This window comes from Phalacrocorax carbo, chromosome 5, assembly GCF_963921805.1.
Source record: "Phalacrocorax carbo chromosome 5, bPhaCar2.1, whole genome shotgun sequence".
Lineage (NCBI taxonomy): Eukaryota > Metazoa > Chordata > Aves > Suliformes > Phalacrocoracidae > Phalacrocorax > Phalacrocorax carbo.
In genome coordinates, this window is record NC_087517.1 from 33,033,386 (window position 1) to 33,046,415 (window position 13,030).

General features: G+C 39.2%; 1 protein-coding gene across 4 annotated transcripts in view; it reads left to right on the forward strand.

Moving 5' to 3' along the window:
• The window catches only part of HECW2 (HECT, C2 and WW domain containing E3 ubiquitin protein ligase 2), a 178,252-nt gene that overhangs the window by 92,981 nt on the left and 72,241 nt on the right, over positions 1 to 13,030 (forward strand). For all 4 annotated transcript variants that reach the window (XM_064451970.1, XM_064451969.1, XM_064451971.1 and 1 more), the window contains one exon: positions 9,674 to 9,768. In XM_064451970.1, the coding sequence (XP_064308040.1) occupies positions 9,674 to 9,768 (95 nt within the window). The remainder of the gene's footprint in view (positions 1 to 9,673; positions 9,769 to 13,030) is intronic.

Genomic DNA, 13,030 nt, shown 5'->3' on the forward strand with positions numbered 1-13,030 from the left:
TATATCAGGTCATGGCATTAGGGGTTTGTCATATTTAGTCCTTGCAGTAATGGCACGCAGCACACCATTAGCAGCTTGACCGTTCTTCATTGCCAGGACAGGGAGGTGATTTGAGACAGCCAGCATGGCTTCACCAAGGACAAGTCCTGCCTGACCAACCTCCTGGCCTTCTGTGATGGAGTGACTACATCAGTGGACAAGGGAAAAGCTATGGATGTCATCTGTTTGGAGTTCTGTAAGGCCTTTGACATGGTCCCACACAACATCCTTCTCTCTAAATTGGAGAGATCTGGATTTGATGGATGGGCTGTTCAGTGGATAAGGAATTGGTGGAGTGGTTATCCCGAAGACTTTGGCTGTGTTTTTTCCCTAGCAGTGTCAGAGCTTAGGCATATCTTTTCACCAGTAATGTAACATCTCTGTAGGGTGAAGTGCAGAGGATGATAGCATGGGTAACAAGCCATATGCAGACAAATCTCATGCTGAAGGAGTATTTCCATTTTAATTGCATTAACATTAATCGGTCATAGTCAGCTGGATTGGGCCTCAGATTCCTTCTGCAATCCTCAGATTTAAGAAAAATATCTTATGCCTTAGTTTGGGAAGCTGTTTTTCCATGAGCATAATTGTAAACTTATTAATAGTTTCACCGAGGTCTGTGGAATTTATGCTTATGTTTAAAGGTAGGCCTCAGATAAGCATTTTTCTGAATTTGGCATCACTGTATATCCACAGTCTTGTAACTTAACTTTCCAGTCATTCCATTTATTCCTCCTAAAATCCCTCCCTATGGATTCAGCATCTCCTATTTCCCAGGCAAGTAACATCTAAAGGCATAGTTTGCCATCTGCTCTATTCAGATCAAGCAACCTGCAGAAAGAAGGGGAGGGACAGTCTCATCATCAGCATACTAAAAACAGACATTAATTCCCCCAAAGCATCCAAAATTAGCAAAACAAGGATGATCAAAGAAAACTCACAGTTGCTTAGACAAAAATCAACACAAAAGATTCTGTAGACTCTATCCTGAGAAGGGAGAATCAAAGGAATCAACAGTGAAATAAGGAGAAATGAACTTAATGTATTCCAGAAATATAAACATATCCTCTGAGGGGAGTGGCTGAGGAAAGGGAATGGGGGAAGAGTGTGCAAAGGAGAAAGAAAATATTTGCAAATCAGTAAGTCCAGCTCACCGTCACAAACAGCTGCTGTCCTTAAGCTGTCACCTTGAGACAGAGTGAGTGGCTCTGAACTGCAGAGCCAACCAGTACAGAGGCAGGTGCTTTGCTTTCTTTTTCCTGGCAAAAGAGCAAAAGTGCGAGGTAAGCGTGAAAGGGGACTCTGTCATTTTAGAGATTCAAGAAGGTGAATTTGAGCATCAGTGTGCCCAAGATGGTGTTTCCTTACGTAATAGAGGTGGCTTTAAAACATCCTGCTCTGAGGGTTGCTAAAATGTGGGGGAAGGAAAACAATAGACTCACTAGACAGCTCCCTCAAGTTCTTTGCTGTGTAAACTACAGAAGGATTGCAGAATGTGGCCGTAGCTCTACAAACAGTTTTCATCCTTCTTCTGTAAAAGGAATGCACAAGTTCAAGGAGTATTATTCTGAACAAGTGGCAATAGTGTGAAGGTGCAACACAGCTTAATGCTCTCACGTTTGGTATGATCATGTGGTATTTAGCATGACATCAGACTGCTCAGGTCCCTAAGGACCTTAGTCTCTAGTGCAAGAGAGGCTGCAATTGCCCCAGGAGTGATTTTTAGATGGCAGAGTGTTTCTCTGGGTATAGCAGTCTGTGAGGTTGGGATGGCAGGGGCATTGTGGTGGAACAGAGATGATGGTATTCCTTATGGAGAACAGAGCTAGCAGAAGAATGTAGCGAAATGATCCCTGGAAAGGCTGGTGATAGAAAAAAGCATGTGCAAGGAAGCTTGAGTTTTATGAAGACTGGTTGATAAAAGCTGCTACTCATTTATAAACTGTGGATTATAAATCAGTTTTCTGCAATATAGAGAAGGACTGGTCATGTTGGAGGTGCCACGGGAGGGAGATTCAGTATAGTACAGTCACTGTCATGCAACAGGTTAATTGGTGCTTATACACTTCCACATGCAAAGTCCCCAGAAGTTAAAACTGTATGTGTTCTAGTAGGTAAAACAGGCCAGGGGCTATTTTCTGCTGCTGGGAGCAAGTACACAGTGTGCCTTGCACGCATGCAGCCAACCCTTCCCCCTGTGTCAGGGATGCATGGCCACCGTTGTATAGATGGACGTGTGCTTGTATTTGAGTCCCTGCCATGGGCCTGCCTGATGTATTAGTAAGGCATTGGCCGAGAGCCTCCTTTGAGACTGGATTGGGCTTGTATTTGTAAGTTATAGCCTTGGTCCCATGAGTATTAATTATAGTATCCAGAAGAAGCACCTTCACCTAATTTACCTGTAGTGTAATGTCTTTGTTGTTATTTATAATAGTAATGTCATAATCATTACTGTGAGTAGAGTAGAAATATATTGATTTGCATATATTTTCTTTGCGGATGCTGTGGCTTTTGTGTCTTGAACAGTAATCTATAGTGGCAGCTGTTGGGATCCATCCAGAGACTGCCAGTCTTGTCACATCAATCATTTCCAAATCACCATTGGGATGTTTGTGGGTAAATTACTTCTGGTTCCACACTGATACTCGGGTGCAGTGAGTGCACAGATGCTGTCTGTTTTGTACTCTAAAATCTCGGATTTGTGGCTCAAGTAGACTATGAGATTTATTTAGATAACCATGGTAATATATGTGTTTGCATTACACTGGTATCATGTTACAAGTGAGGTTTTGTGTGGAGTTCTCTATATTTAGCCCTATTTCCATGAAATCATAACTTTTCCAAAACTAGTGTATTGAGACTGAAACTGCCATCCATATTTTGTAGCTAGCAGAGTGGACTCCTAGCTCCCCAACCCCCCCCCTTTTTTTTTAAAAAAAAGCTAATACATATCAAAGGAAAAAAATCCAACCAGCTTAATAATTGAACTTGATGTGTTTTGTGCTTTCAAAGGGCTGCTGTAACAGAGTTGTTGTTACTAGAGATATGAGCACAGCTTAGCATTTTTAGTGGTTTTGACCAAAATGGTCGATGCTAATGAATTGTTCTGTCAACATAATTCATTACTTGTATCCAGCCTTTATAATTTTTGACCATTTAAATTAAATTCAATAAAGGTCATGTTTTTCTCACGTGGAATTGTTCGGGGCCTAGAACACTCATCTGTGTAGCACCCTGCAACCAGTGCCCTTTCAATGGTCTGTCTGGGGACTCATGTTTATTGTCCCTACCCTATTTATAAACACATTCACTGAGTTAGAAATACTTCTATTATTCTTTTGCTATTTATATCTGTTGTCTCTTAACAGCTATTTTTGAGTATCACAAATAACTGAAACAGGATCAGGTCTTGTATTTTTTACATTTGTGGCAAGCCTTGTTGACTTCCTTAAGCACATAATACCCCCAGTGTTTTGTTTTAAAGGTTAGATTATAATTAAATGCTCTGTCAAACTGGAATATAATAGGCAGGGCATGTGACTGTAAATAAGAATGTCTCAGAGTGGCAGCAAAGTGAGCGGGGCTGGCAGGGATAGGTAGGCTCTGTTATCTGAGCAACCGTTTGTCCAAGTAGTTTCCTCTGAAGCAGGTTAGATGAAGAGAGACCACTGGGACATAAACATTTTCTGTTATTGATCCTAGTTTGTCTAAACAGCTTTCTGTAAGTCTGTTAAAGTCACTTTCCAGTTTGGTGGTTTTTTTGTTTTTTTTTTTTAATCACTCCTTCTGAAAATGAATTCTATGATATACCTGCTGAGGGAGATGGCAAGTACGCGGAGGCAGCCACTTTGCCACTTGTGTTATGCTGCTGTGTTGTTTGCTATGCTGTGCTCTTCCCAGTAGGAAGTAATTGAAAAGGTACATGGTTAAAGCAATGCAGAGAGTAGAGTGCTAGATGTACAAACAGAAAGGTTTTGTTCACTGCGCTGTCATGCTAAGGAAAAGAAATTGAATTGGCAGGACATGCAGAGCACTTCTAAATTCCTGCAGTTGTCTGTAAGGTGTTTGGGTTCAGCTGGGAAAAATTAGGGTTTAAGCCAGTGCCTTTTCCCTGGATTGCATCTCCCTTCATAACTTTGTAAAGCTGGAATGTGAGTGACTTAATTTGTTCTAGTGACAAAGTTTTCTTAAATAAGTTTTGCATAACATGCTCTCATATTTTTCAGATAAGTTTTTGATGTCAGCTTTTTCTTCATGGACTGTTGGAGGGCATGTGTTTATATCTGCAGAGAGCCATGGATTCAGCCCAGTAACTTCTGTCATCTAGCTGTGGTGTCCAGGAAGTGTTAGATGCTCTGCAGTTTCCATTCAGTTAGCCAGGAGCACAGTTTACCTCCACAGAGTCTTATAACTCAGCTAGGATTTGAGTTGTCTTTTGGAGATGGCTCTGCCCATCCCTTCTCAGGGGAGTGTGGGTGATTCCACCTCTGATATAGGCATTTCATTTGACTAGGGTGTACCTGGAGCAAACTGTTCTTACAGCGAACGCATTTGTTTTCCTGAATTATGAGTCTCCTGGAAAGAATGTAATGCATTCTTATAGCATTACACTCGTGTGTTTACATATTCCAAGTTCATGTATTCTGAGTATCCTTCTATCCCGAAGAAATTTTTTGATGGCCAAAGTTCAAGTATTAAAGGCAGTAAAAAGCTAGTTAAAATGGGGGACTTCGGGGAATTAGTGATGTTTTAAAAGCAAGCTATTCTTTGAAGTAAGCTGATCTCTCTATTATTGAAGAGACAAGAGTATGTGGTCCATAGAGGGAAGTACAATCCTATAATTTCATGCAGGAGTTCTTCTGAAATTCAAATGTCAATGTTTGAGTCTCAGAAACCTTTGTTAATGCCAATATTTTTATGTAATGCAGCTGAGCTATAAAACCATGGTTATAAAATGATAACAGCTATTGGCTTTTAAAGAGGAGGATTATGGTTTTATGGAGTGTTCAGATTAATTAACATATATATCTCTTTTTATATGGCTGTGTGATAACTTCTAAGGAATCATAGATATGCCAATTTCATTTTTGCTGTCTTTTTAAATGAAGGAGGAGTTTGTTGTGGTCTGTGTGATGTCTGGAGGAATGTCAGTGAGAATGGGGCATGTATAGTATCAAGAACACAGAGCTAGGTACAGTAATTTTTTCCCCTATGAATGAAAATGCTGTTTCTTCTGAAAGGTCACTTTTTTTTTTTAAATGAGACAGCAAATACTCCTGTCATCAGCTATAGACTTCTTTCCTGTGCTGGATTTACTGCTTTTTCATTACAAATCACATATGAAGTAAGCTAATTAGCTTGTTGAGGGCAGTAGTAGTAGGAAAGAAAAGAAGTGCAAGTTTTCCCCTAAAGGAAACACATGAAAGCAAGGTAGCAGGAGGAGTGAAAGAAACTGGGAAAACTCTGTAGGTAATGCACGCTATTGTGCGGTTTGTAGCATGGAACAGTTCAGGGGAAGCTTGTGTGTTAATATAGTATTGAATTGAACTCTCTAAATATTAAGGCCCTGTTTGCAGATAACTGAACTTACTGTTTCTGAAGAGGTCTGTGTATTTATGGGGCCTTATAGGTAGTAGGCTGAGATGTGTTCTATAGGGAACAATCACGGGTACCTATTTTCAGTATATCTGGAGCTCAGGAATCCGTCAGTGAAGAAAAAAATATTCTAGTCAACATTTTTTCTGATCACACAGTACAAGAAATGTCAAAAAACTAGATCCTCAGCTGTTTTGAATGGACAGGGTTCCTCTGAGATGTCACTGTTAAGTTGTAACTGTAGTTTCTAGCATTATTAGCCACGAAAAACGCTACTTAGCTGTCTCTGGCCCTGTGAAGGGATTGTTTTCTTGCTGTATACAAGATCCAGTCTTGCAAACCCATATTCACTTTGGCAATGTCTATATGCTTGTGATGGGTAGCCCATTTTATAATTTTGTGCTGAATTTCCAGTCAGCTTCTCTTGCGTTAATCCCGTTGATGCAATGCTAACAGCAGGTCTGTCGTTCCTGTGTGTAGTGTATAAAGCCCAAAACAAATTAATGCTTCTTCTGTTGGGAATTGGGAGAAAAAGTCTCCACATCATGTTTTTAAGTGCTCTGTTTTTTCTAATTATTTCTAGCAATTAGTCCTGAAGATAATTTTTTAAAAATTTAGCTTATATGAAAGGAATCATCAGATCTGCTTTTTGAATCAAACATTGTTTTCTTCTGTCCCAGCCACATACAGGTGTTGAAAAGTACTGTATGCTCATAGAAGTCATTGAGAGAAAGAAATCTGAGGATCCAAAGCTCATAGCATTACATTTCAGCCTCTAGGGTAATGTGCATGTCACTGCAGTGAGAATATATAACGAACTTCTGTCCACCGTCATGTTTTGGACTGTCTGTGGATAGAAGCAACAGCTGATAACCTTTCCATTGCTAGGTTCATTTCAGAAGTGATGAATTGAGAGAAGTTAGTCAGTGACAACAGACTGAATAAACAGCAGCTCTCTGAAAAATGAAGTTTGGTTTGCAACAAAGCTGAGCAATGTAGCTGGGAAGAACTCTTCCACCTCAAGACTCACCAAAGTCTTGGTGAAATAGTTTGTTCTCTTACCATGCTCCAATGTAGTCATAATGTGTTCACAGTGTGATTAAGAAATGCTGAAGACTAGAGTCCTGGTTACTTAATATGTACATTTCACAATGTGGAGAGTCCATCGCTTGGTAGAAATCCTGCCAACTTTTGCTAGTGCTGAAAGTCCAAGTTTATGTGAGCTAGGAATTCTTGTATGTCCATTTGGATATAAGCATTGTTGGTAGCTCAACAGAATTGCTCCATTTAGGAAGAACCTGCAAGTCCTGACCAATAACTTTTAGGTCTGATAAACCTTTGTAGGTGATTCGAAATCCTGTTTACATTTTGAATTTTGCTGTAGAGCTTGTGGTCAATAGAGCATGTTTTGACTGTGTGTGTGAACTCAGCTGTAAGGAGCAGGAAATGGGACCAGCAGCTTCTCCACCTCCTAAGTCCCTGGAGGCACTGTCAGCCAGATGCTTTCCTTTGAAGGGTAGTTCTGAGGTGTCTCCTCTTTGTTCTGGGAGGAAGAGAGTAAATAAACATTGACCTATAACTGCAGCAAATGTAAAAATAAATAAATAATCCTCTTGGCTGAGCAGGCTTGCAGGATGGATTTCTGATCCTTCTCCACAGGGATAAGTGGGTATTTTATCTCATAGTAGCATCTCCTAGTAATGAAATATGTCAGACCTCAAGGAATTGTGCTGTATGTCTCAAAGTCTTTTACCAAATATTGCAGTTTTGTATTTTAGAACTACTGATGTATTGTTAAACCAGGTCAGAGGAACTGATCTGCCAAGACTTTCATGCACATCCTCTGGTCTGTCTGAATGGGCTGCTGTAATTTCTGCTTGCCTGTGGCCATTTCTGTACACAGAAGTAAACCCCCATCAAACTCACACAGAGAGGTTTTCCCAATGGAGAAGGAAAACAAAGATTGTTCCATATAGGAAAAATCCAACAGGATCAAGTGCAGCCATAATTATAGCTGTTCTGCTGGGTTGGAAAAATGCAGAGGAACAACAGTGGAGGTCAGGCTTTACCTGACAGAAGGTCCCAACACACAAAGGGGCAATAACCAGATGTACTATTTTTAATTTCCTGTTGAAGTCTTTTTGAAGACATATCATTGAATTATGGATTCTATTCACAGAATGAGCTTTCAAGAGTACACTGAACAACTTTCCACCATGGTCAGCCATACTTGCTTCTCTACTCCTGCCAGAATGCCGGAACACCTGTAGGGCTAATGCAGAATCCAGACTTTAAGAGCTTGTGTTTTACAGCATTTTGTCTCATCTTCAAGTTGTGTCTATTTATCCTCTTACTTTACCAGGATCAAGGGTATTTTTGGATTGGCGTGCTAAACGATAGTAAAAGGTTTGGCAGATTGCAGAAAAAGCAAAGTCTTATTAGTGAGGCTCTGCAGGTGTTAATAAAAGATGCAGTACTTTTAAACATTTTCATCAGTGGTTTGAAATCTAGGGTTCCTACTGGTTTTCATCTGTGGATCATATGAGAATTAGTGGAATGAAAAAAGCAAATGAAGATTCATATGGGATGATTTAGCAAGCTAGGCACAGCCAAATAAAATTAATTTTGATATTGCTGACTTGAGAACGAAAGGCATGTAGGCCACATATCCTGCACCTCAGCATCACCTTGATATGTAACCCTTCATGAGGAGCTGTAATGCATTTCTTGGGTATACAATCAGAGGAGCATCTTGTAGGACCACGAGAATGATCCCCCCCAACCCTGGCCCCCATCCAGCTTTGGTGAGGGTGATGCTGGGGTACTGTGTATAGTTCTGGTGTCCATAAGTCAACATTCATTTTGTGAAGGGGAGAGGGGGCAGCAAAGAGCACAATAATGATCAAAATAGGTGATCTAATGATTTCTTTTCTCCTCCATCTTGTAAGAATCAACTCAGAGCAAAAACCAGTTATCTTGCAGCAAATAGGAGTGTATTTAATAGAGGAATATATATCCTGAGTCTCTACCTTGATTCTGTGCAATCCTGATTTTGGCTATGAGAGACTGGCCGGACACTTGTAGCCTCTCTGTTCTCTGTGCCCTTGCCTGAGGTTAGGAAAAAGAAGTGCAAGGCATGTTGTCTTGCCGCTGCTGCTACACAAGGGCTCGGGGCACTTAGTACGTGTTCACCTGTGCTGTTCTCCTTCCTACCACAATTACTATAGGGGTAAGTAGTTCATTTGAGAATTACTGCTTCCTTATTAAAAAAAACCCAAACTGTTCAAGCTGCCTAAAAAGGATGCCACTGTTTAAATCGTTATGTCAGCATAATATATGTTAATGCAGAACGAAAAGAATCAATTGCTTTAATTATTTAATAGATTAACAAGGTATAATACCTTTAGTACCACCTCTGTGGTAGGGATAGGGAGAGGTCCTATTTTCATATGATTAAATAATTTAAGAATAAAACATACATGTAATTATTTTTTGATCTGCAACTTACAAATCTGCTGAAGAATAATAATTCACCTTAGCCCGATTATGTTGAAATGAACTTGTCTTCAGAGATCAATACTGATGTCATTTCCTTCCCTCTGGACCTCTGCAAAACGTACAGAAGTGGCTTCATGTGAATTGTGGCTTGTGAATACTTAGACTTTTTTTACCTGATAGTGACCATGGACATCTCGCTGTAAGAGCTGGAAAAAAATGAGCTGTTGTTTTTTTTACTAATGGAGTAGAAATGTAGTGTAAAAAGAAAAAAAAAGCAGCATTTACCAGCTCTTTAGCTAAAAACTCAATCCAGACTTTCTTTGAGACAGGTTTCCAATTTTCTACAGGTTGAGAGAACATATATTTAATTTACAGATATTGTGTGCTTTTACAGTGAAGATGTATCAAGGAACTGCCCAAACTCGGAATCCATGAACAGAAGTGAACATGACTCCCTGTATGCACATGTTCCTTTCATTGTCTCCCTTTTGCCTAGAGTCAGTCATGAAGGGTTTAATGAGATTTTTGTTTTGTTTCCTAGCTGAAATAAAGATCTGTTTTAAATACTACCATGGTGTTAGTGGAGCCCTCCGAGCTACTACTCCATGTATCACTGTGAAAAACCCTGCTGTGATGGTAAGTTTAGCCTGTTTGTTCATTGTATTTTTATAAGGTGATAATATTAACTGTTAGACAAACCTATTGATATGTCTCCTAGTTTTACCATTAACTGCAATTTTTGCAAAAAACTGTACTGCCTGACAAAAATAATTGAAATTAGAAAATGCTTTTCTTGGTTTTATATTTTTTCATGGTAAAGCAACAGTAGAAATCACTGAGCTTAGCTGAAATCTTCTGAGAACTTGATTTTGCTTGCTTTCAGTTTTGAAGCTTACAGTTTTCTGTAATTTAACACCATGATAGACATTTTCCCACTGGTTATCTAACTCAGACTGAATCCTTATTAAAAGTCTCATTTTCTTCTTATTATTTGTTAATATTAAAAATGAAATTGTTGCTGAGGTAGCAATTATGAATATAAAGATGAGAACGGACAAAGCTCTGCTCTTACAAAAATTATTGATTTTTTTTTTGAGTGTTTGTATACCATTGAAATTTAGATATTTCTCTGACTATTGAGGATTATTGCTGCCTTACTATGCTTCCATTATGAGAATTGTTCTTTTGAAATGCTAAAAGTTTTAGAGGAGTTTTTTGGTTGTTTAAATATGTATTGGAAGAAGAGCCTTCCAAACTTGTATCCAAGTGCTTTTGATGCAAGTAATTTATCTAATAGGCTAGCTCTTCAGATGACATGAAGTTTTGCAGTGCATTTGATGCGTTGAAGTTAGCTGACAAATATTTAAGATCATATCTGTCAGGATGTTGTCTGACAACCGCAATGTTGAAGATATTGTAGAGCACAAGTTATTCAGACTGAATAGCTTTTATTCTAATCCTGCACTTTTTCAGCTTTGTATATTATATACAAGTGCATGTTACGGCTATATGATATTGTATGTGTTATACTAGACTTTATATCTCATTATACCAAATGTTTGTTCTTTTTCTTAGAATTACAGACCTAGGTGATAGCATTATTTAATTGTCAGATCTTTGTCAGATCTGACTATGAATAATACCGTTTCACAGCAGGCATATGAGCTCTTGATATTTTGCAGGATAGAATGTGTCAGTTAATGACCTTGACAGTCACTGTCTTTAATATAAATTTATAAACTATAGACTGTGAGGTAGCCTGCCTTTGAACAAAGGAAAAAATGCATCTCACAGTAACCCTTAAAATGGGCCATGTGCTGCATTATATTGATACTGAGAAGCAGAATGATTATGTTGGATGGAGAAACCATTTGAACTTGTGTGCTTTCTTGACCTTGTCGTACTAGCCACCAGTATTTTTAAGAACCATTGCTCGAAAGGACATCTGAACTTCTGTTGTTGAGTAGGCATTTACTCTACTTGGGAGGTACCTGAAGACCTGTCTTTCAGAGTCATTGGTCAATCTTGAGGGGTTAACTGGCTGTTGTTATTTAAATTTCTTTCCTTTGAAAGGTAGCACAGGGCCCTGGGTATTTCACAGAATTTACACTCCAGCTGGAGGATGTAATTTTATATAAATGTTTTTGTTTGTGCTAACAGTACAGACTTTCAGTAATAGTAAGCTGTTAGTTTCCCTGATGAGAATGTAATATGACAGTTCAGGTGAGACTTCCTCAAAATACCATATCGGGTTAGTTGTGTGTAAGCATACCTATTATTATATGTTAATACCTCACACTATTTTCATGGTTTCAGTGTTGAGTTTAATTACTTTGTAGTAGAGAATACTTTATCTCTTGGTACTGGTCATGTCTGTTGCTACAGAAATGCTGTTCATGGAAGTGGTAAGAGAGTCATGACATGCCCACTCTCTTTTTTTTTTTAAGCTGCAATAGTTACCTGATTACTTGGATCATTCTGTGTTTTCGCATTACACGGTTTGGTGGGAGATACGTTCCTGGTTTTCTTCATATTGATGGCATAACACACTAGGCATTTCAGTGTGTGTTGCTTTTGGATAAGCAACTAACTTGCTATTGTGTACATTTGAACCAGTGGAAATACACGGGCTTATCTAGCATTGAGAAACATTGCGTTACACCAGTTGAGAGAGCCTTTGTAGTGCAAAAATCTAAGCACGTATGCTGGGATGAAATTTTGTACTTGACATAGAAAAATTAAACTTGCTGTTCAGATCATAATGGAACAGGAAAAGGGTATACAGAGAAACCATAGAAGTGCTAGGAAATACTGTTACAATTAATTTTATTACAGCTGAATTGTGGTCAAATCCTGTTTTCTATAAAATGAAGTAATGATTAGCAAGGTAAACAATATTATTCAGAATTAGTGATGTAGCAGAAAACCAGGTATAGAATGAGGAAGGCCTTTTTGTTGATGAATGATATTTTTAACAAGAAAACAGTGCATGTTAGAATAAGCCCAAAAGAGTACACTGAAATACATAGCATTCCTCTGGCCCTGCCTGGGCAGTGTCACCGTCCCAGGGGGATGCACCCCTTGCCGCTTCCAGGGAATGTGTCCATAGACGAGGGGACTCTGATCTGGCTTGAATTAACCTATTGCCTTTGATGCCCTCATAATTTTACTGCCAGATGTCACCACTTACGTGCCCATATGAAGTCACTGGTGTAAAGACGTCGTGCTGGGTGGCAAAGTGATAGAGTTTCGAGCACTCTGGTGAGAAATGTCTTGCCCTGAGAACAGAGGTGCATCATGAAGCCAGCAGTGAGGGAAGGAAATGGGCTGGTTGGTGAGAGGAGGTGCTTGCTGGCGCGGTATATTCCCTCACAAGACCTCTGAGGCCCATGGGGATGTCAGGCATCAACGTCATTGCTGTTCCTTTATCACTTTGTTTGACTGCTTGTTACGTACAAAATATTAGAGTTTTGCAACAGGAGAAATTTTATGTGTTTGCTGATGCCGATGAAATTCCATTGTGGGATCATCATGGGAAGTATTTGAAAGCTAATGATATTAAATAGCTTAAAACAGTATTAAAAGGATTTTTGGTTAATGCAAAAGTGGGTTCCTCACAGCTACCATGGCTCCAGAAATCATTTATCAATCCAGTAACTTCTAGTTCAGCCTTCAAACAACTGTTCAGCTGCTCAAAACTGCTTTACCTATTTAATCTACACACACAGGTGGGCAAGTTTTTATTCAGCTTATTTTTCTTATCATTCATTAGATCAGATGACTTCTGGTTCTGTCACTACTATAAATCCCTAGTGCTGTGTTTGGCTGAAGCTTTTTTTCTTCAGGCTGTGTCTCCTCTTCTGCCTGGGAGTGAGTGCAGTGCCTACCTGGAGAAACA